Raw genomic sequence first — 24,311 nt, forward strand, 5'->3', positions numbered from 1 at the left:
TGCTAATGGTTATGGATTTGGCAATCAAAATGTCTTTGTTAAAAAAAAAAGTTAACTGCCTCACTATTGAGGTTACAAACCGCAGCATTGATGCATTGTTGAAGTCAACATCCTCCCTGCTGTTTTTGAGAGCTTACATCTGCTGCTGGCAGATAAAACGCTGGCAAACAGCATGGGTTTCTTCCAGGGGAATGCAAGAGAAGCTTTACTAGATAGCTTCCTTTCCCTTTCTCCCAGCAGTTCAGACCCTCAAGTTCCTCTTCACTGCTATTCTTTTACTGAGGACCAATGGGGATGGTATGGGTAAAATTATTTTGGGCGTGGGACTGGTCTTGCCAGCCACTCGAGTCACGCAGGGGGACAGGGTGGCCAAGTTGCCAGCCCAGGGCTCACACTTTATACACATATTTCTGTATATGAGGGAGAAGCAGCATGGCCTAGTGGAAGGGGCATGGGTCTGGGAGTCACGGGACCTGGGTTCTAATCCTGGCTCCACCCCTTGTCTGCTCTGTGACCTTGGGCAAGTTGCACCTTCTATGTGCCTCAGTTACCGCCTCTGGAAAATGGGGAATAAGGCTGTGGGCCTCATGTGGGACAGGGACTGTGTCCAACCCAATTATCTTGTATCTACCCAGCGCTTAGTACAGTGCCTGGCACACAGTATGCGCTAAATGAATACTATTTAAATACATATATATATATAAATATATAATAATTTATACATACTATATATATAATATACATATATACATATATATATATATAATGTGTATATATTTATTTAAGAAAGCACTTAACCCCAGGATAGCCTCGCTTCTTTTACAAATCCTTACTATGGAAATCTCTCCCTGGATTTCAGAGGCTCGGGAAGTCAGGTTGTGCCCCCAGATGGTCAGCCCTGGGCTCTTTACCAAGCATTTACACCACCCCTTGAGACACAGAAGTAGCTCGAGGGCCATTTTGTAGAAGAGAAAATGGAGGTTCAAAACTGGGAAGCAATTTGGCCCAAATCACCCAGGGAGTAAATACTTTAGTCGGGATACTTCTGTCCCTTACCCTGTTCCCTAAGCGGAGGACATTTAATACCTCACGTGGTGAACAGTAGGGCAAGGAGTTTGAGGAGTGGGGCTCAGTGTGGCCTAGCAAAGAGAGGGAGAGACTGGAAGTCAGTCAACCCCTGGATTCTTGTCTTAGCTGTGCCACTGGCCTGCTGCGAGACCTTGGGCATGTCATTTAACTCCCCTGGGCTGCGTTTTTTTCATCTGTAAATCTCAAGATTGCATACCCCTTGTGGGCTAGGGACTGTGTCTGTTTTGATGATCTCGAATCCATCCCGGTGCTTGGCACACAGGAAAAGCTTAATAAAAATCCCAACTAAGCGGGAAAGAAGCAGGCAGAGAGGAGTCGGGAAATTCAATCTCGAGTGTTCCTCTCACTGAGATTTAGACTAACACGCCTGCGATATCTGTTTCTTCTCCGCCTCCCCTAAGTTTCTCAGAACCCAGGAAAGATGTTGGCAGGGCAGGCTAAGCCGTTGCAGTCCCACAACAGGGCCAGGCAGGCCATGTGAATGGTCTTGACATGTTCACAGCATGAACAAATCCCAGAATCCAATCCAGCCAACTTGAAAAGATGTTAAGGTCCTCACAGGACAAGGACTCCCAGATTCAGGACAAATGCTGACTCTAACCAGCCAAGTGCCGCCTTCACAGTCAGCCAAGAAACAGTGGGAACAAACCACAAGAAAGCCGACAATGGGGGAGAGAGAAGACTGGGTGCTGGTTCCTACATTATCATTTGAAGAAGCCTGTGGGCTTCTGGCAATTTGGTCAAGCACCATAAATCAGGAAATTTTTAAAGAGATTTGCCAGCCTCGATTGAGGACATATGGCAGAACTGCTGCAGGTCCACAGAGCCCTCAGAAGTCCTCAACATCTTGGGCATCTCGATGGCCCTCTGAGAACCTGACCGCTCATCTGGTTTTCGGAATTCCAGTAACCCAGAAAGAACTTTGCACTCTTGGATGGCATTTTTCCTCCTCGTTCCCTACGAGATGGACAACGGGTATTAATTAACTATTTGGGAGGCTGGGAAACCTCCTGAGGATCGAATCAGCTTGGGCCTTATGGGCCAGAGCACAGGACCTGGAGTCCCCGACTCACTGTGCATAAAGTGGACTGTAAGCTCGCTGTGGGCAGGGAACGTGTCTGTTTATTGATGTATTGTCCTCTCCCAAACCCTTTAGTACAGTGCTCTGCACACAATAAGTGCTCAATAAATACCACTGAATGAATTAAGGAAGCTGGATTCGGAGCAAGCGGGCAAAACCATTGAGCAAGGCTGCGTGGCCCCCCTAGAGGGGCAAAACAACTACTGAGGAATCATCTGGGGGAGAGAATTAGGAATCAGAAGAAACGTCCTTTTAGGAAGAGCATGGGACTGAGAGTCAAGAGACTTAGGTTCTAATTCCAGTTTTGCCACTGACCTGCTGGGAGAGCTTGGGAAAGTTCCTTAACCTCTCTGTACCTCATTTTCCTCCATCAGTAAGGTGGAAAGATGATACCTGCTCTCTGCACCTCTTAGATTCTAAGCTTCACGAAGAACAGGAACTATGTCTGATCTGATTGCCCTATATCTCTCCCAGAGCTTAGCACACGATAAGCATTTAATCCCTACCATAACCTCAAATTTACCGGGGGTGATAAAATGAATTGAGTGGCAAAAATAAGTTAAATTTGGGGCCAGACATATTCCTACCCACTATACTGACCGCTCCGTGCGGGCAGGGATCGTGTCTACTAACTCTCTTAGGCTTTCCCAAGTGCTTAATACAGTGATCTGCACCAGTAAGCGCTTAATAAGTACCATCGACTGGGGATAGAACAAGTTCCTACTGAAACCCGTTAAACTGAAGAATGGTCCCATAATTGAATGTAATGGCTATCTCCCCCCGTAAGCTCTTTGGGGGGCGGGGATCACGTCAACCGACTCTATTATATTTCCCTTCCCCAAGCACCAAGTACCGTGCCCAGCACCCAGCAAATGCTCAATAAATATATTTAATTAATTGGAAGCCCCATTGCTTAAGCCCCATTGAGAAGGAGCGTGGCTCAGGGGAAAGAGTCCAGGCTCAGGAGTTGGAAGTCATGGGTTCTAATCCCAGGCTCCGCCACCTTTCAGCCGTGTGACTTTGGGCAAGTCACTTCACTTTTAAGTGCCTCAGTTACCTCATCTGTAAAATGGGGATTCAGACTGTGAGCCTCACGGGGGACAACCTGATTACCCTATATCTGCCCCAGCACTTAGAACAGCGTTCAGCAGTTTCACAAATACCACCATTTTTTTTTTAAGCCAAGTCAAAGTGGACAGTGGGCTGGAAAAATGTACTGCAGGGAACAGATGAGCTTCCACGGGCTAGAAATGCTCTTTTCCCATCTTGCATTCTATGGGATGGTTGACCTAAGCCGCGGCTTTACATTTCAAGAGGTCTTGAAGGTCTTCAGCTCCCTCTGCCGTTCACAAATTCACTCCGGTTCTTCCATCACCCTCCGATGACAAAGAAAGCCAGGTGGAAAAGCGAGGAAAGCAAGGACTGACCCTCTACTGACGGCTGGCCGACTTTGGCGTTCTAAGCTTTGGACTGAGCAGCTCAAAGAGCCCATCATTGGGCAGGGACTGTCTCTATCTGTTGCCGAACTGTACATTCCAAACACTTAGTACAGTGCTCTGCACATAGCAAGCGCTCAATAAATACGACTGAATGAACGAACGAGCAATTTCGTTTGCGTTTTCAAGAAGCAATTCAACTGATAAACTGATCGTGTGTTTTTTCCCAGGGGGAAGGAAATGTTCTGTAAAGGTAAGGTTCTGAGGCAGGTTGTGAGGGAGGGAATACTTTCAAGTTGTTCAGCAGACGTGAGTAATAGTTTCCCCCTAGAGTGATAAAGCTGTAGGTTTCCCCAGATGAAGTTACAGACCAGTTGAGACAGTCTAGAGGTGCTCCTAATTAAACCCTCATCATCAAGTTGCATGAACTGCCCTCTACCTTTTCGCTCGATAACCAGCATCTTCCTGACACGCCTCGTGCCCAGTCCCAACAACTTCCTAAATTCCAGCCGGTACTGCTTTCCCGTGTCCAGAGATCCATGGTGGTGGAGAAGTCCCGTAAGTTAGAGAGGCCCCGCTTTCAAGGAAAACAGGCCAAACCTCTGGCTGAACCAAGGTCCCCCTTGCTCACCTGTTCCTTAAATTGCTCTTGAGATAAGCAGTCAGTCAGGTCCACACAGCCAAGGAGACAACCGGATGGATAATCACTGGGAAATGCCAAATCTGTATCAAGAACAACCAAACGGTTGAACAAAACCCCGTCTTTCTCACCCTGCTCCTCGCTAATCTGTTTTCAATTCGGAGCCCTTGGCTTTTTCCATTCTTGCTTTCATTTCCTGTGTGGTCACAAGGAGACTGGTGAGGTTTCTATTAGTGTAACTCCTTCCATTGTTTGGGGCAAAGCTGGTGAGTTGCTGTTAGGAATCCATCAAACGGTCAGTGCTACAACCTCATCTATCACTGGATTCACAGTCCAGGCCTAGACCCCAACATCACTCAGCTGTTGCCCCTCTTTAGCAGGGGATATCGGTTATGCTGAACGGTACCAGGCCGGGTGGCGGTTTGGCAATAATGAATGTCAATTATTATAGGTGTCAAGAAAAAGAAAACCCACAACTTCCTTTTCGGGTGACGGACACCGTAAAATTCCAGACAACAATAAACAAATGACCAAAGCCATGACGGTCGGTCACGTGCTCTGAAGGAAGTGACTTAAAAAAAAAGGCATGGCTCAGTGGAAAGAACTCGGGCTTGGGAGTCTGAGGTCATGGGTTCAAATCCCGGCTCTGCCACTTGTCAGCTGTGCGACTGTGGGCAAAACACTTCACTTCTCTGGGCCTCAGTTACCTCATCTGTAAAATGGGGAATAATTGTGAGCCTCATGTGGGACAACCTGATTACTCTATATCTACCCCAGCGCTCTGCACATAGTAAGCACTTAATAAATACCAACACTATTATTATTAAGTCCAAACTTCTGATGCCAAGGGGGGCTTGAAGTCCAGCTGTACTATGGAAGCAAAAATCCTCATCTCAGACAAGAAAGGATCCCCAGAGATTCCATGAGGGGCTCCTAGGAGCTAAAAAAAAAACCCAATACTCGGAGAGATCTCCCTTTATGTACAGACTAGGCCAAGCAGACCGGGGACTGTCCGATCAGATGGAAGAAACGATCTGTGGACAAACATAAAGTCTGTCTTTCCCGGTTGGCGAATGTTAGTTTTCATGACAACTGGCATATTACCTTCACACAGGGGACATCATGGAATCATCAGCTTTTTCCTCCACAACAGGAGCCTTGCAAGTCAGCTAGACAAATTGAATCCCCCTGATTCTGGAAACCGACAAAGTTCGCTGTGGGCAGGGAACGTGTCTCTGTCTCTGTTATATTGTACTTTCCCAAGCGCTTAGTGCAGTGCTCTGCACACAGTAAGCGCTCAGTAAATACTATTGATTGATGAATACTATGAAAGGAGTAATGTTTATGCTGTCCTTTTAGGGATGATAAAGGTAATAATACGGAGCGGGGTGGGCTGGTGGAAAGAGCCTAACTTTCGGGAGTCCGAGGCCTAACCGCAGCTCTGCCACTTGCCTGCTGTGTGATCTCGGGCAAGTCGCACCTTCTCTGTGCTTCGGTTTCCTCATCTGAAAAATGGCAATCAAATACTTGTGCTCCCTCCCTCTTAGACTGTGAGTCCCATGTGGGATGGGAACTATGTCCAGCCTAATTGTCTCCCATCTACCCAGTGCTGAATATAGTGCTTGGCAGAGATAGTAAGTGCTTAAATACCAGTTATTATAAGGGGCCGGAAGGGTAAGTAGAACATCCCCCTCGGCTGATGCTGGTTTAAGTCGTTGTGTTTGTGTCCGTATTGGAAGAGCTGGAGGTGTATAGGGATGGGGGGAGGAGAGAGGCGTCACCTTTTCCAAGAAGAAGGCGATACGTAGCCTGGAGCTCTGAAATTTCTTGAGGGGAGGGTCTTTTGGCTGTGGCCGCTATCCACAGTCGCCCTCTGTGGGAGGTGTACCAGGTTCGGCCCTCTACCCTAGAAAAGAACAAAACACAATAGGAAACAGCCCGGATCACAGCTCTTTGGATCTGCTGGCAGAGCCTGCCTGTGGAACTGCAACCAAAGAGGACTGAAGGGAGAGCAGAAAACTTAGTCTTGCAACCCTTTCTCCATTTCCCCCAGTTCTGAACGATGCCGATTCCCAGAGTGTCTGGGTGTGATTAGGCCTTCCGGAGGGAGACGGGACTAGCCAGTAGGAGCTTCGGAGAGAGTCAGCCCATCAGTGATGCAGCAGTGTGGCCTAGTGGATGAAGCACAGTTCCGGGAGTCAGAAGGACCGGATTCCCGTTCTGCCACTCGTCTGCTGTATGACCTTGGGTAAGTCACCTCATTTCCCTGTGCCCCAGTTACTTCATCTGTAAAACGGGGATTAAGACGGTGAGCCTCATGTGGGACGTGGACTGTGTCCGACCTCCTATCTACCCCAGGGTTTTGTAAAGTACCTGGCACATAATAAGCACTTTAAAAATACCATTAAAAAAAAATTCAGGAGACACGGGCTTCTTTTCTCCCCCCCCCCCACCATCTCTCAGCTTCCTCCAGGGTGAACTGAGACTATAAATGCTCAAGCCCAGAAAGGTTTTTATGTTTATTGAAGTATGTGTGCCCACTGAAGCTTGTGGGATTAGCTGGATTTCCTCCTCTTACTCTTTTTTTTTTTTTGGTATTAAAACTAAATTCTGGTGCTAAGTTTCCTGCAGTGGCCCGAGACTACTTGAGAAGCAGCGTGGCTCAGTGGAAAGAGCCTGGGCTGGGGAGTCAGAGGTTATGGGTTCTAATCCCGGCTCCGCCACCTGTCAGCTGTGTGACTTTGGGCAAGTCACTTCACTTCTCTGGGCCCCAGTTACCTCATCTGTAAAATGGGGATGAAGACTGTGAGCCCCATGAGGGACAATGTGATCATCTGTATCCCCCCAGTGTTTAGAACAGTGCTTTGCACATAGTAAGTGCTTCACAAATACCAACATTATTATTATTACCTAGAACAATCTCAAATTTTACTCTAGTTCCTCCACCATTATCCTTGACTAACTAACTTTCACAGAACACCACAAAGATTACATCTGAAAACCTGTAGAGCGCAACCATGATACAAGAAATTCTCAAGAGCCTAAAATCTAATAGGATTCCACAAACCTCATCTGAGGTACAAACGGGAAATCCTCTGCAAAACCTCCAATCAGGGAAAGAAGATCCACAGCAGCTTGTTATCCAGCTTCCTCCATGGAGAAAACACACTCTGGGTAGATGACCTCGAGGCAGAGCAACAGAGCGGATTTAGCAGATCCTCAACATTTAACTAGAGTCCTTGAGGAAAAGAACTATGCTTCCTAATCATTTCCCACAGGATGAGGGAAAAGTTTTTTTTAACATCATTATCCCTACTCTTAGCTAGGTTGGTTAGCCACCTCCTCTAAAGGGAATAGGGTTGAGTAATTCGCATTTCCTGGAACTCACGGAGCTCTTCCAATTGTGTATTTCTGTCCCCAGTATCAGGGCAAACAGCTCGGCCTGGAGGGTCCATTGTGGCCAAACTTCTATCCGAAAATATACACGGAGCTATTTGCTGGATCGGTTTAGGATTAACGAGTGTAGGATGGGGTGATGTGCACCCTTTCTTTTTATCTGTAAAACCAAAAGATGGATTCAAAATAGATTGTGAAAAACATCAACAATCTGGCCCTGACAAACTGTTCGGTTATTCGCAATTGAGTATGTAAAGACATCTCCGTTTCCGGGAACAGGAGGAATGAAGTGGCCTTCCTGGAAGTCCAGCTGGTCTGCAAAGTCAACGCGGATGCGCGGCAGTTAGAGTATCCATCGGCCCCGCCGGGGCTGCATGAAAAAGATGAAACTCATTCACAGACATCTCAGGAGACACAGGCCTTCTGGGAGCATAGAGGCAGGTCAGAAATCACTGTCATTAAAGGCCATTCTTAAGTGCCCACTAAAGAAGGATGGATTTTCCTCTCTCCTGCTCGTTTTTCTTGATAATGAGGTAGGAGGACTAAAAATGATCAGAACACTGAGCAACAGGCCGACTTGCGAGCGAGGTTATTTTCATACTAGGGCAATAACACCAAGGCTGTCACCCATTTGGCTGGGAAACAACAGCCACAAAAACTGCCAAAAGCAGAAAATAAATACAAGAATACTGATGAGATGCCTTATGACTCTCTCTATTTTCGCCCTTGCAGGTGGGGGTAAAAAAAAAAAAAGGATACTTCAGGATGGGCCAATTTCTCTTTCTGATTTTCTAGGTAATTTCCTTGTTGATATTCCTATGGTATTTGTTAAGTGCTTACTAGATTTCAAGCAATGTTCTAAGTGCTGGGGTAGATACAAGTTTATCAGGTTGGACACAGTTTCTGTCCCACATGAGGCTCACAATCTAAGTAATAGTAAGTGTGATATTTGTTAAGCGCTTAATAGTGCCAGGCACTGTACTAACCGCTGAGATAGATACAAGCAAATCGGGTTGGGCACAGGGAGAACACGCATTTAATCCCCGCTTTACAGTTGACGATACCGAGGCACAGAGAAATTAGATGACTAGCCCAGAGTCACACAACAGACAAGTTGGCAGAGCCAGGATTAGAATCCAAGTCCTCTGACTCCTAGGCCTGTGCTCTTTCCACTAGGCCACGCTTCTCCTCCCACTTTTCTCACTGGTGACATACATCTGCTTGCTGAACTACAGAAGCAGGTGGTGCAATTTCCACAACTAAATTTCAACTAAATGGGCGAAAATGGCTGCTGGTGTTGACTGATTGATTGATTGGTGTACTGCCTGACCCGGTCAAGGTGAAGGTAAATGACAAGGAGCTAAAGGGCAGCGGGCTTGGCGGGGGGGTGGGGGAGGGAATTGTTTTCCAGTTGATTAATGGATTGGGTTGAATGGAGAGCCCAGGAAAGGACTCTGTGAGGGAAGGAACTTAATGGGGAATGAGGGGACGAGGGAAGTCCTTTCCCTTGGTCCTGGGGCTTGGGCTGAGGTGAGTGGGGTGGGGCAAGGGCCAAGGTGGAGATGTTCTCATACCCTTCTTCCACCTTCCCCATCACCTCACCCCTGCACTGTCCCACCTCCGGCCCACGATTATGACACTCCTAAGAAAACAGAGCAGAAAAGGACTCTCAAAATCCTCAGATGGCACAAAATGTCTTGAGTTGGCCAGGGAAAGTGGGTAGACGATTGGAAATCAGGATTCCAGTCCATAACTCAGTTATTTAACTTTGCTGTGCTTCGATTTGAGGACAAAGTGGGAAATATAACTGGGGAGTTTTTCAGAGGGAATGTGCTATACAAACATCCAGGTTTGCGATGAGTTTCGCTGTCACATCTTTCGCATCACCTGAAAGCGGCAGTCACTGCAGACGTTCCTACCCTTACCGTTTAATTCCTCTGACAAGAAGCGAGGCCCACGGCTGATGCATGCTGAGGCACCAGCCGTCGTCGGCAATCTCCTGCAATTCTCTATCCTGGATTCTCAGCCTGCTCCGATCCGGGTTGGGCTCCATCTTGGATTCCGCAGAATGCAGACTCTTTCGCTGAGGGGCTGAGCCTGTCTGGTCCACCCACTGCAAGGTAAGGACATCGAAGGGCAAAGGTGAATCCTTGGGGTCGGGGGTGGGCAGCGGCCACAAGCCGGCCTTAAACCCCAAGGGCCACACTGTTCACACTAGGGCAGCTCGACCTTGGCCGTCTCTGGCTTTGGGCTGCCAAGAAAAGCAAATCTGTTAAAAAGATGGGACAGGCAGCAGACATTTCCATTTCTTGCATCTTAAACATGTCAATGCTGAGTTATGAGGTTGTTTCCAACACAGCTCAACCCATCAAGAACTGACTCAATCGTCTCCATTTAAGGGGCTCCTACCGTGCTTGGTGGCAGGAGCTCGTGTCAAGTGTTACAAGAGCTGAAGACCAGAGAGTTGGCCAAGGGCAGTAGACGGGGCGGCCCTGGGGCCAGTCGAACTACCCCGGCTGGAGAGATCTGTCAGGAGGCTTGTGAGAGGAGCACTGAACGGCAACAGCAGAGCTGGGGTTGGGTCCTCCTCTGGATCACTCGCTTTACTTTCCCACAGGGGAAGATCTGCAACTGAAGGAAGGGAAAAGCCTCCCCGACACTAGCTTCGGGAATAGGGCAAAAGGAGATCAGAGGGCGTAGAAAACTATAATGATAATTGTGGTGCTTGGTAAACACTCACTAAGTGCCAAGCACTATTCTGAGCACTGGGGTAGGTATAAGTTGATAGGGTCGGAGGCGGTCCCTCTTCCACATTGGACTCACAGTTCAAAGGAGAAGGAAAACAAGTACTCAATCCCCCTTTTCAGAGGAAGAAATCGGGGCCCAGAGAAATGAGGTGATCTGGCCAAGGTCACAGGGCAGCCAAGTAACAGAGCTGGGATCAGAACCCTGGTCCTCTGATTCCCAGGCCCAGTCTCTTTCCACTAGGCCACGTGACTCCTCGACCACCGCAGTTAGAATCGGATGACAGCAACCAAGCTTTCTCCCTGAGCGGGGCGGGTGCTGAGTTCCCACGTCTGGACGAAACTTGAAAAGAAGACTCAGCTGAGCCAAAACTCCAGCAAAGAGACAGATGGTTACCAAATCGCCCCTGAATTAATGGCCATCTCCCTTAGGGAAGTCTCAAAATATGTTGCAGGACAGCTGGCCAGAAGCAGTCACAAGGGAAAGCAAAGGAAGATGGACCAGAGACTAAAGTCACAGTCATCGACATACAGCTGGGCACCGGAAACCTAGACAGTGCCCACAGTGAGAGAGGGGAATTCTTTCACTGACACTAACCAGGGGAGCAGGCTGGTGCAGATATGGATTTACCAGAACCCCCAAGGGCTCTCCTGAGGTTCGCTTTAGCTTGGGAACTGGCTTGTTCAAGGTTCCAGAGTTAATGTCCTGGATGGTCTCATCCAGCCTGCAGTGAAAAAATAAAATAAAGTAAATTCAGCAACTGTTAAGTAGGATTACTGCCCACAGCTCCACTCCAGAGATTCCACTCCACTCCTCACTCCAGTCCATATGTCAATCTGCTGCCCGGATCATTTAAAAACGTTCAGGCCTTGTTTCCCCACTTCTCACGAAACTCCAGTGGTTGCCCAGTCACCTCTGCATCATATAAAAATTCCTCACCATTGGCTTGAAACCACTCAATCACCTTGCCCCCTCCTACCTCATCTTGCTACTCGCCTACTCCAACCCAGCCCTCACACTTCATCCCTCTCACGCTAACCTTCTCACTGTGCCTCCATCTCATCTATCTCACCGCCAACCCCTTGCCCACGTCCTGCCTCTGGCCTCGAACGCCGCCTCCCCAAATCTAACCATGACTCTCCCCTACTTCAGAGCCTTATTGAAGGCGCATCTCCTCCAAAAGGCCTTCCCTCACTAAGCCCCCATTTCCTCTTCTCCCACTCCCTTCTGAGCCACCCTGACTTGCTCCCTTTGTTCATCCCCCTTCCCAGCCCCACAGCAGTTATATCCACATCTGTAATTTATTTATCTTCACGTCTGTCTTCCCCCACTAGACTATACGCTCGTTGTATGTGGGAATATGTCTGTCTATTGTTGCACTGTGCTCTCCCAAGTGCTTAGTACGGAGTCAGCACACAGTGAACGCTGAAAAAAATGTGACTGAATGAATAAGTGGTGTCCACTCCCAGAAAACATAACCCTCTGATGAGCATGGCCTAGAAATCCCACAGCTGGGCAATTATCTTCCTTTCCCCCGCTACCTTTCTACCATCAGTTAAGAGCATCTCTTCGGGTTATTTAAAATTCCAGGGCCCCAGAAAAAAGTTATCACTCCTTTAGTGGACTGATAAAGCCACTCAACAGAGAACTGAGGCAAACAGTCCTGAGAGCATCGTCTCAAGGATTCTGTTTCCAAGGCAGAGATTGTGGGAGGGCCCTTCTCAAAGCTCATTCTTGAGCCCGATTTGCTTTCGGGCAAATTCTACCCCTCGGTTACTTTCAGACTCCTTCAGACTCTTCTCTGCTCCGGGGACCCACTCACTTGCTGTGATATTCTGCCAGAGTTCCTTGTTCCTCCAGGATCTGCCGCCCAGCAAAGTCGATGGTGATCTTTTTGGAGAGGCGGGAGGCGTGGCGTAGGTCTCGCAGCTCCTGCTCCCGTTTTTGAAGAGCTTCTCGTTCCACCTTGGACAGCCACTGATTTGAGTCGGTGGCAAAGTAATCTGCCTCATCATCAATGACTTGGGTTCGCCGCACGCTGGAGGCAAGGGAGAGAGCATGTGTCACCATCGATCAACTGATCGATAGTTATTTATCGAGTGCTTACTGTGTGCAGAGCACTGACACAGCGCTTGGGAGAGTACAATACCACAGAATCAGCAGATCCGTTCCCTGCCCGTAACGAGCTGAAAGTCTAGGACATCCACTGGCAAATGGGAACTGATTTCCTGAGAACCTTACCCCCCCCCAATTCCTCAGGAGTTCTTTTTGGGGACAAAGGTTTGAGAGGCGGCTAAATGTCCTCCCTCAACTTCTCTTTTCCCTTAAATTTCTATGTCCCACCCACCCCACTCAATTTACGGCAGTCTTGCAGAGCCATGGCCACCAAAAGGCTCAACTAGTGAACAGTGAAAGCCACTTTCTCCCTTTGATCTTGAGGCTCTGTCAACTTTTCCTGGAAAAGCGCCTATGAGCCCCGATTAGCCAAGAGATTTCTTTCCGGAGTTCCTTCGCGTAGCCCCTTGTGAAGCTACTACCTAAAGGGAGAAGGTCTTCTCAGTGTCTACTAACAGCAATCGCAACACAAAGTGTCTCAGATTATGCTGCCCACGAAGATGATTAAACCCGATGTTCACGGGGAAGCTCTCCTAAAAGATGACAGTGAGTGTCGATCTCTGCTACTCTGTTATAGATTATTTTTTTATATTAATATCTGTCACCCTCTCTAGACTGTAAGATCATGGGGTTTTTTTAATGGTATTTAAGGCTTACTATGTACTAAGGACTGTACTAAGCGTTGGGGTGGATGCCAGCTAATCAGGTTGGAGGCAGCCCACGTCCCACACGGGGCTCACAGGCTTACTCCTCATTTTGCAGATAAGGTAAACTGAGGCCCATAGAAGTTAAGTGACTTGCCCAAGGTAATAATGTTGGTATTTGTTAAGTGCTTACTATAATATGCAGAGCACTGTTCTAAGCACTGGGGTAGATACAGGGTAATCAGGTTGTCCCACGTGAGGCTCACAGTTAATCCCCATTTTACAGATGAGGTAACTGAGGCACAGAGAAGTGACTTGCCCACAGTCACACAGCTGACAAGTGGCAGAGCCGGGATTCGAACCCATGACCTCTGACTCCCAAGCCCAGGCTCTTTCTACTGAGCCACGCTGCCCAAGATCACACGGCAGACAAGTAGCGGAGCCAGGATTAAAACCCAGGTCCTTCTGACCCCCAGGCCCATGGTCTATCCTCCAAGCCACACTGTTTCTCGTGGGCAGGGAACGTGTCTACCGACTCTGTTATATCGTACTCTCCCAAGCGCCTAGTATGCTGCATACAGTTAAGTGCTCGATAAATACCATCGACGACGAGGATGATGAATAGGCCAAAGGGCTGGTAAACCAGCTCTACGTGGCTTCCAGGCTAGATTTTAATGTCAGAGGAAAGCGTTCATTATATTTACAGTGGAGGTTGTTTTCTCAATGCTTCCCTAGGAGTGTGGAAGCAAATGGCTTCCAGACCCTGGCTTAGAGTTTCACAGACTCTTGGCAGAGAAACAAGTATTACCAGCAAGAGGCCCCCAGGTCAGCTGTAATCGGATCCAGGGGTGGCCCTCTCACCAAGTTTTTGGTACAGTGGGCTCACGGGCTCCACAGGTGGATTCTCATCTGGCTGTTGAGAAGGCGAGTGCAAAGATGCCTCTCTAAGCATCGTTCCTCACTGCTTACTTTTCAAAACGTTATCTTGCCAGAAGAAACAGACGAGACAGAGAATGACAAGTGTAGGAACTAGCAGCTAAAGCAGAAAATCCAAGAATCTGTCTTCTCGGGGGGAGCGGTGAGAACTGTCAGCGGGCCAGGCAATATGGTGTAGGAGTCAAGAAGCCAAGGCAGGGACATTTTGATCTGGTTCATACTGAATGAGAACCCAAGTCTCTTAAACAAAATGTCGATCACACCTTCCGCGAGTACTTCTGATCCACATCCCAATCTTCCCAAGTCATGATTTCTCATGAGACGACTTGGGGAGTTCAGTCTGTTACTCAGAGAAAGGCTGTGTTCTTGCAAACTACCAGAATCCCAAGTATCCAGCTGGGCAAGGACCAAGGACAAAAAAGACAAAATAGCAGTATTCTCCTCTCACCCCGTCGTAGAGAGCTCGGCATGGAACCGATCTAATCGGCCAGCGAGGAAGAGGATGGTCGTTAAGACAGCTGGAGTATTGCTGAGAATGTGCGGTGCATCCTGAACACGCGTGGTATATGTAAATTGCTCCCCGTGTTCTCCGGGGACTACAGTTCACTGCTGCCCGTGGGGAACCCTACTAGATTGTATGCTCGTCACAGGCGGGGAACGAGTCTGCTAATTCTTTTGCATTGCTTTTCCCGAGCGCTTAGAACAGTACTCTGCACATAGTCGGGGTTCACTAAATACCACCGATTGATGGACTGACTGATTGAGGAGCAATGGCGGACCATTTGGAACCAAATTCAATGAGGCACTTTTGTTCTGAGGGGCACCTGTGGATTTGTTTACCCCGGGGGGGCCATGTGACCCAAATCATACCTGGTCCTATCATACTCTAGCAATTTATCCTTGTGCTTCACTGCCTTCTCCAGACCGGTCTTAATTCGAGATTCCTGACGAGGAAGGAGATCCTTGTTGAGTAAGTCCACCTTCCCGGAATTCTCAGTTCCTGAAAGGCAGGAGGGGAAGGAAATGTAGTGAACAGCATCTAATGGGTGCTCGGTAAATACTACTGCTGGCCCCGATACATGTTCAAGAATAATTCTCATTCATTTCTAATCACCTGTATGTGTTCCTCCACCTGCTTCTTTGGCACTTCTGAGCCACCTTAGCCCTTACATGCTCACAACCTCTCATAGGGCTCATGCACATATCTTACACACCAAATTATTTAAGCACTGACTCAGGTGCTTTCCCTTTTCCTTCTTCCTCCATCTGTAATTTATTATTTTAGTGTCTGTCTCCCCTGCTGATTTCTTGAGGGCGAGTATCGTACCTACTAATTCTACTAATGGGGAAGCGGCATGGCATGGTGGATTCAGCCCGGGCCTAGGAGTCAGAAGGTCACGCGTTCTAATCCCGGCTCCGCCACTTGTCTGCTGTGTGGCCTTGGGTAAGTCACTTCACTTCTCTGGGCCTCGGTTACCCCATCTTTAAAATGGGGATTAAGATGGTAAGCCTCAAAGAGGGACAGGGACTGTGTCCAACCTGATTTGCCTGTATCGATCCCAGTGCTTGGCACATAGTAAGCACTTCACAGATACCACAATTATTAACATTGCACTCTTCCAGGGGTTTAGTAAAGTGCTCTGCACACAGTAGTTGCTCAAGAAACACTACTGATAGACCATTCATTCATTCAATTATAATTCAGGAGCGCTTATGGTGCGCAGAGCACCATACTAGGTACTTGGGAGAGTACAATATAACAACAGACACATTCCCTACCCACAACGAGCTTACAGTCTAAACCAGGGGAGACAAACATTAACACAAATAAATTACAAATTAGAGGTAGGAGGGGGCAAGGTGGTGGAGTGCTTTAAAGCCAAAGGTGAGACCATCTGTCTCACAGTTAGTTCCAGAAAAGCAAGAAAACAAGGGATTCTGTCATCCCCTAACCCCTCCTTCAGAGCTCAACCCCTAGGAATGTCAGCAGCACCACAAAGACATCATAACTCATCCTTTTTTTTTTATGGTATTTGTCAAGCACTTACTATGTTCCAGGCACTGTGCTAAGCAAGTCCAATTAATCAAGTTGGACAAAACCCATGTCCCACATGGGGCGCGCAGACTTAATCCCCATTTTACAGGTGAGGTAACTGACTCACTCGTGAGTTAGGTGACTTGCCCAAGGTCACACAGCAAATGAGCTACACTAGAACCTAGGTCCTTCTCAGTCCCTGGCTTGTGATCTGTCCACTAGGCCATGCCGCTTCCTTTCCAAAGGCAACATCGGGTTAACTAGGGAATTTCGTGAAGGGTACCAAATAATCAATATATTTAACAACCTAGAAATGCCTTATTCATTCAAAATTACTTAGAATAACTAAAAAAGACTTTTGAAGTGTGATCAGAGAAAAATCATAATAATATCTAAGCGCTTACTATGTGCCAGGCACTGTACTAAGCACTGGGGTGGATAATGGAAAACTGGAGTGGAAGGAAATGCCAGGAAGGCATACCGGGTTAATCTTCCTGATGCAAAAGTAGGTTGTATGCACAGGCAGGACGAGGTTTCATTAGATACGGAAAGTAGGCCAGGCACAGGGAAAGTCAATCTCACTGGCCTTCAAAACTCCAAGCTGAGATCCAGCCTGGGCAGGATTTTTCATTCCTCTCAGTCCCCCTGCCTTCCCCAGCCCCCAGCAGGGCAGAAAGGCCCTCAGGGCTCCAGGCCAGGAGCTAGTCTTACACTGTTCCTCCCTCTAGGGCAATTCGTCAACTCACAGGAGGAACCCGGTCCCTCCTCAGCAGATCTGAGATTTCCAGAAGATGCAAATGAGCCTTGCTCAGCCACAAACAATACGGTTCCTCCATTATTAATGAAACCATAAAATGATCAGACCTGCCATAAGCTTCTTCAGCAGCTTTTGGCTCTTGTTTGAATCCCGCTGCAGAATGTCCTGTTCTTCCCGTGTACACACCTGCAGGGTTACAACGAAATGACCGAATTCGTAAATCACATTTGACTAATTCCGGCTGTCCTCTAAAACACCTCCCACCCCACTTTGAAGGCAAAATGAGCATTAAAATTGTATTGTCCTCCCTTTTCGGGGGAAAAAAAAAAAGGATAATTTCCTCTGTGTCACCGCAAAAATCAGCAATCTCTTTTCTTAGCTCTGTAAATAGCCACTGTCCCATTTCACCAAATCCATCCCTGGAATCCCTCTCCCATTCACTGTCCACCTAGAGAAGCAGCGTGGCTCAGTGGAAAGGGCACGGGCTTGGGAGTCAGAGGTCATGGGTTCGAATCCTGGCTCTTCCACTTAGCTGTGTGACTGTGGGCAAGTCACTTAACTTCTCTGTGCTCAGTTCCCTCATCTGTAAAATGGGGATTAAGACTGTGAGTCTTATGCGGGACAACCTGATTACCCTGTATATCCCAGCACTTAGAACAGTGCTCTGCTCATAGTAAGCACTTAACAAATACCAACATTATTATTATTATCTTGGAACATGAGCACAGGCACCGTGGCCTGGACAGTAGGAAGGGGCAGGAACGGCAAAAACCGATGCACTGGGCCAGCTCTCTCCTCTGGCCATAGTGTCCGAGCGTCTTCTACTGCTAGCCCCCTTCTGAAGAGAAAACCACACGAAAACCTGGGCTTCTTTAAAAAGTGTTGTAAGGGGAGTAAGGGAAAACCCTTCAAGGAATCAAGGTCATTCTGTTTTAAGTCCACCTGCCTTCACGGCACAGACCTCAGAGCTATGGGGGCTTCTCCAAAGGGGAAAAGTGTGGCCTAATGGATTGGGAATGGGCCTGGCAGTCAGAGGACGTGGCTTCTAATCCCAGCTCTGCCACTTGCCTGCTGTGTGACCTGAGGCAAGTCACTTCTCTTTGCCTCCATTTCCTCAACTGCAAAATGGGGACTGAATACCTGTTCTCCCTCCTACCTAGACTGCGAGCCCAATGGGGGGACAGAGACTGCATCCAGCCTGACTTAGAACAGTGCTTGACACGTAGCAAGTGCCTACCCAATACCATTACAAATTTTTTTTTAAATTACTAAAAAAAGAAGAAAATCCTATACGTGCGATTTCCTCACCGTGCATAAGGAACCTAATACTTTTTCAGACGGTTCACCCTTCAGGGAAAGAGAGGCCTCATTAAAGAAAAAACTGACGGAGTCCACGCCATCACGACCCACCCCTGGCTCTCCCCTCTCCCTGGCTTCCACCCGTTAACACAGAGAGAAGCATTTCCCCTTCAGATTTCTGAGCAGCTCTTTGTTCTGGTTTCTGTGAGAAAGTCATTAGTTCCACATTCCCGAGGACAGAACCACAGGCAGAGCAGGATGGCTACCGCTCCTGTTCTGTGGCTTCTAGCGGCAGACACCTCCCTAGCCCTTCCCCCCCTCAGGGGAGCCCCAGTGGAGCCCTTAGGGACAAGAATGGCACCCGAACAAGGTCACCACACACCAGAGGCCCCAACTTCTCAGCCGGTGGCCCTCTCCCCCTGGAGAGGAATGTCATCCATGGCTCCGCTTTACAGACGGTCCCGTTGCTGCTCCCGGAGCTTCCAGTTCCATATTAGGATAATAAAGTTGGGTCTTTGGCAAGTTCCTTATAATACTAATTATGGTATTTATTAAGCACTAACTACGTGCCAAGCACTCTTCTAAGTTTCAAGGTAATCGGGTTGGCCGCGGTTCCTGGCCCCCCGGGGCTCACGGTCCTAATCCCCATTTTACGGATGAGGTAACTGAGGCCCAGAGAGGAAGAAGAATGATAATGTTGGTATTTGTTAAGCGCTCACTATGTGCCAAGTACTGTTCTAAGCGCTGGGGTAGATACAAGGTCATCGGGTGGTTCCACGTGGGGCTCCCAGTGTTCATCCCCATTTAACAGATAAGGTAACTGAGGCACAGAGAAGTGAAGTGACTTGCCCGAGGTCACGCAGCAAATAAGTGGCGGAGTCGAGATTATAACCCATGTCTTTTGACTCCCAAGCCAGGGCTCTTACCACTGGGCTATGCTGCTTCTCCTGCTGTGGTCGCCGATAAGTGGCGGGAAAGGGGAAGGGAGGGGAGGAAGACCAGAAAGATGCAGGCATGTAGAGAGGAGAGAGGTAATCCCCAGGACCTGCACGGTCCAACAGCCTTCCACCCAGAACGCTGCAGAGACAAGAAAGGAGGAACTGCAAGCCACCTACCAGAGACCCACAGAACAAACAGGGCCCGGAGCCCTCTTGCTCACAGACGATCCGCCCGCAGGTCAGACAGTTGTTGATGAGCTTGTGCTTCTGGCCCAGACACTCGCAGGGGTGGCGGCCGGGGAGCAGGACGGCCAGCCTGTCCTGTCCCTCGGTGGTATACAGGCTGACGTACTTTGTCTTCTTTTTGGTCGAGGTGCTGTGCTCTTGTGCCTGATTCAGAGATAGCAACACACGGCTTTAAATACCGAAGTCAAGACCCCGGCGGGAAACCCCGCTCCATATTCCTCAATTACTGGAAATTCCGCCTCCGAATGTGGGAACACATTAGCTACTTGGGAGAAAGATGAAGGGCTGTGCATAACTAGATAAGAAAAAGTCACACAAAAGAGAAACTAATGAAGAAGCACTCCATTTTTCCACCTCCCAGGGTTAGAGATAAGATACTCTAGGAGTCCAAGCTCTGAATTATGATCTTTTCCTGCCTAGAAAGGATACATACACACGTACAAACCGTACAAAGGTATATATACATATCAGTTTATTTATACTGATGTCTGCCTCCCTCTCTAGTCTGTCAGCTAATTGTGGGCAGGGAATGTGCCTGTTTATTGTTATATCGTATTCTCCCAAGGACTTAGCATAGCGCTCTGCACAGAGTAAGCATTCAATAAATACGACTGACCGAATAGAACAACTAGATTCTCTCAAGGGCTAAGAGTGCTGCTGGTCACTTAGCTAAAAAGATGATCAGGAGCAACCAAGTTCCTTTATAAACAAGGACTCCTGCCCAGGCAGCGAGACCTTTCAAGACAAACGTATAAATCCTGTGCATGGCGGCAGGGAGCAGGGAATCTTCTTCTCACTAATACGCCCAAGACCAGCAGAAGTTTCCATGGTATTATGCTATACTCCAGTCAGGTCGATGCTTTCCCTTACGAGCGGCCGGGGGTTAAGTGAATCGATCGTTTGTATTTATTGAGCCCTGACTGTGTGCAGACCACTGTACTGAACACTGGGGAGAATATGATAAAACAAAGTTGGGAGACACATTCCCTCCGCACAAGGAGCTTCCGGTCGAGCGGGGTGGAAATAAATTATGGATAATTATAATCACATTTGTTAAGCGCTTACTTTGTGCCAGGCAGCGTTCAAAGCGCTGGAGTGGGTCGAACACAGTCCCTGTGGGGCTCACAGTCTCAATCCCCATTTTACAGATGAGGTACCTGAGGCCCAGAGAAGTGAAGTGACTTGCTCAAGGTCTCACGGCAGACAAGTGGCGGAGCTGGTGTTAGAACCCATGACTTTCTGACTCCCAGGCCTACTATACTCTAGCCACTACGCTGTGGGGTTGAGGGTGGGGTGAATAAGGGGAGCAAATCCAAGGGCAAGGGGGATGCAGAAGGGAGAGGGAGTTGGGGAGATGTGGGCTTAACTGGGGAAGACCTCCAGGAGGAGATGTGATTTCAATAAAGGGGAGACTGGCAGGCTGTCGGGTGTGAAGGGAGAGGGAGCTCCAGGCTAAAGCGATTGTCGTGGCGGGTTAACCGTCACACGTCGACTGGTTTCCAGGAGGCTTTAAAAAGCAATTCAGGCTGTTGGTGCCTCGCCTGAGCCCTGGGTCGGCTCCCTCCCTCCCCCGACCTGGAGTGACCAGGTCTGGCATTGTGGCGAGGCCCCGACTCCCTGACTCCGACTCAGTGTCACCCGACGCTGATAAAATGCCGAGTTATCCTTCCATATAACCTGACCAATCCATATAACCGGACTGCCTCACCCGACCCTTCCATTCAGCATCAACAAGAGCCACACGCTGCTCGTATCTGCCGGGGGACAGATCAATACTTGTTTGGGATTTTAAAAGAAGTCAAATGCTGCAAGCATACATTTTTGAGAAATTACTTTGTAAGGACTATGTGTGCCATAGTTTATTAAAAATATTAAAAATGCCTCCCCCGTTTAGGGAGATTGTCTCTGTTGCTGAATTGTACATTCGAAGCGCTTAATACAGTGCTCTGCATGTAGTAAACAAATACAACTGAATGAATGAATGAATAAAAATGATCAGGATTGCATGCTTGAAGTCCACAGCATTTCTCTTTCTCCTCTCTAACCTCCAAAAATGTTTTATTTTTTGTAATGCCTGCAATGAGGACGCCAAATCTAACAGGTGATCCAAATGATCAACTACAGCTAAAATGTGAATGAAAAACTCGGAAGTAACCCACAGCTTTTCTCTTGTGAAGTTTCAAGAGGAGGCTACTCTGTACGTCAAGTAGCCTGTGGCTGCTCTAAGTGCGACCAAGAAGACCAAGAGGACGAAGGCGGGGGTTTTTGTCACGTTTTAACAAACCATGTTTTTGAGTCTGAACAAATGGCATTTGTTACCACGTGACTGCATTATTCTGAATGGATACCAATCTCCTGATTGAACTGAAAGTCTGGAGATCTGATTGTGCCCAATCTGATTAGCTTGTATCTACCCCAGCATTTAGTATAGTGCCTGGCACATAGTAAGCGTTCAACAAAATGCCATTTAAAAAAAAATAAATAATCCCCCAAACTGACAGCTGCTTCTTGGGGGTGGTGGAGAATTCTATGCTATTCTCCGTACCGGGCTGCCATTCTGCTTGGATTCTAAATACATCCCAGAGGGCTTGCCAGGAACGGGGGAAAGGAGGCTGGGGGCCAACAGAATCCAAAATGCTATTTACCCATCAGGCGGTCCTACTGAAATAATTTTCATGGGGCAGGAGGAGTGGCACATTGCGAATGACTCCGCAAACAATTCTCCTGTTGGAATGACATTCTTTCTCATCCCAAATCCTGGTCTGACGCAAAAGGTTAAATTTGTCCCGGGCGGTTGTGTCGAAAAGCCTCTCGGGAAATGTACTTGACTCACACCGACCCGGCTGTTTCAAGAGGTGTTTCTTCAACCATTCTACTTCCCAATCTGCCTCTGCTTGAAGGACTTGGAAATAGAGCATATCACCCAGTAGAATAGGGCACAGAGAATCAAATCTCTGGCTCCCTCTCCGCCCTCTGCTTCATCCCCCTTTCCCTCTGCTCCTCCCCCCTCCCTTCCCCTCCCCTCAGCACTGTGCTCATTTGTCTATATTTTTATTACCCTATTTATTTCGTTAATGAGGTGTCCAACCCCTTGATTCTATTTAATGTGATTAAGTTGTCTTGTTTTTTGTCCGTCTGTCTCCCCCGATTAGACTGTGAGCCCGTCAATGCGCAGGGATTGTCTCTATCTGTTGCCAAACTGTACATTCCAAGCACTTAGTACAGTGCTCTGCACATAGTAAGCGCTCAATAAATACTATTGACTGAATGAATGAAATCAACACTGAGTCTTTCTTCTTCCCCACTCCTTTCCGTGTCACCCTTGCACATGGATTTACACCTTTCCGTCTTCCCACCCTCCGCCCCACAGCACCTTGGTATGTATCCAAAAGATATTTATTTATATTCATGTCTGTTGTCCTCCCGTCTAGGCTGTCAAATCACTGTGGGCAGGGAACGTACCCACCAACTCTGTTATACTATACTCTCTCAAGTGCTTAGAACAGTGCTCTGCACACAGTAAGCACTCAATATATACAACTAATTGTAGAGCATTATAATCAGCACTTGGGAGAGTACAATATAATGGAGTTGGTAGACATGTTCCCTGTCCACAAAGAGTTCTCAGGCTAGAAGGAAAGAAGGCATGAAAATAAGTAAAGACAATAATAATTATTGTATCTGTTAAGTGCTATGTGCCAGGCACTATTCTAAGCGCTGGGGTAGATATAAGATAACTGGGTTGGCACAGTCCCTGCCCCATATAGGGCTCATAGCTTTCATCGCCATTTTACAGATGAGGGAACTGAGGCCCAGAGAAGTCAAGTGACTTGCCCAAAGTCACAGACCAGACAAGCGGCAGAGTCAGGACTAGAATCCGTGACCTTCTGACTCCCAGGCCCGTGCTCTATCCCCTAGGTCGTGCTGCTTCTGATATGAACATAAGTGCTATGGGGTTTAAGGTGGGGTAAGTATCAAGTATTTGATGAGTACAGCACGGCTTTAGTGGAAAGAGCCCAGGCTTGGGAGTCAGAGGTCGTGGGTTCTAATCCCGCCTCCGCCACTCATCGCCTGTATGACCTTGGGCAAGCCACTTAACTTCTCTGTGCCTCAGTTATCTCATCTGTAAAATGGGGATTAAAACTGTGAGCCCACCCCCCGGTGGGAAAATCTGATTACCCTGTATCTACCCCCGTGCTTAGAACAGTGCTCAGCACACAGTAAGTGCTTCACAAATACCATTATTATTATACAAAACACAAAAGGGAGAGGGAGTAGGGGAAAAAGATGGCTTCATTGGAGAAAGCGTCTTGGAGGAGATGGGAGAAGAAGAGCTAGAGCGCGCAGAGAACTTTGAAATGATTCATTTTTGGTGGTGTTCCTTTCTATACCTCATCTCTAAAAATGAAGCAGCGTGGCTCGGTGGAAAGAGCCCGGGCTTGGGAGTCAGAGGTCATGGGTTCGAATCTCGGCTCTGCCACTTGCCAGCTGTGTGATTTTGGGCAAGTCACTTAACTTCTCTGTGCCTCAGTTCCCAGACTGAGCTCCCCTCTTTTCCCTCTGCTCCCTCTACCACCCCCCTTCACCTCTCTGCAGCTAAACCTTCTCCTCCCCCCTTTCTCTCTGCTCCTCCCCATCTCCCATCCCATCCCCTCAGCACTGTACTCGTCCGCTCAACTGTATATATCTTCATCACCCTATTTATTTTGTTTAATGAGATGTACATCACCCTGATTCTATTTATTTGCCATTGTTTTAATGAGATGTTCTTTCCCTCGACTCTATTTATTGCCATTGTTTTTGTCTGTCCGTCTCCCCCGATTAGACAGTAAGCCCGTCAAAGGGCAGGGACTGTCTCTATCTGTTGCCGATTTGTACATTCCAAGCGCTTAGTACAGTGCTCTGCACATAGTAAGCGCTCAATAAATACTAGTGAATGAATGAAAATGGGGAT

At 48.0% G+C, this 24,311-nt stretch overlaps 1 protein-coding gene across 4 annotated transcripts in view; it reads right to left on the reverse strand.

Moving 5' to 3' along the window:
- The window catches only part of TRIP4 (thyroid hormone receptor interactor 4), a 41,421-nt gene that overhangs the window by 12,744 nt on the left and 4,366 nt on the right, over window positions 1-24,311 (reverse strand). For 2 of the 4 annotated variants that reach the window (XM_007666268.3, XM_001509129.5), the window contains exons 4-11: window positions 19,289-19,501; window positions 16,982-17,060; window positions 14,953-15,082; window positions 12,210-12,425; window positions 10,985-11,111; window positions 9,568-9,755; window positions 6,028-6,152; window positions 4,238-4,329 (exon numbers count right to left, since the gene is read on the reverse strand). In XM_007666268.3, the coding sequence (XP_007664458.2) occupies window positions 4,238-4,329; window positions 6,028-6,152; window positions 9,568-9,755; window positions 10,985-11,111; window positions 12,210-12,425; window positions 14,953-15,082; window positions 16,982-17,060; window positions 19,289-19,501 (1,170 nt within the window). The remainder of the gene's footprint in view (window positions 1-4,237; window positions 4,330-6,027; window positions 6,153-9,567; window positions 9,756-10,984; window positions 11,112-12,209; window positions 12,426-14,952; window positions 15,083-16,981; window positions 17,061-19,288; window positions 19,502-24,311) is intronic. The other 2 variants (XR_003759844.2, XM_029066038.2) reach the window with 1 other exon arrangement.

This window comes from Ornithorhynchus anatinus, chromosome 5 (genome assembly GCF_004115215.2).
Source record: "Ornithorhynchus anatinus isolate Pmale09 chromosome 5, mOrnAna1.pri.v4, whole genome shotgun sequence".
NCBI lineage: Eukaryota > Metazoa > Chordata > Mammalia > Monotremata > Ornithorhynchidae > Ornithorhynchus > Ornithorhynchus anatinus.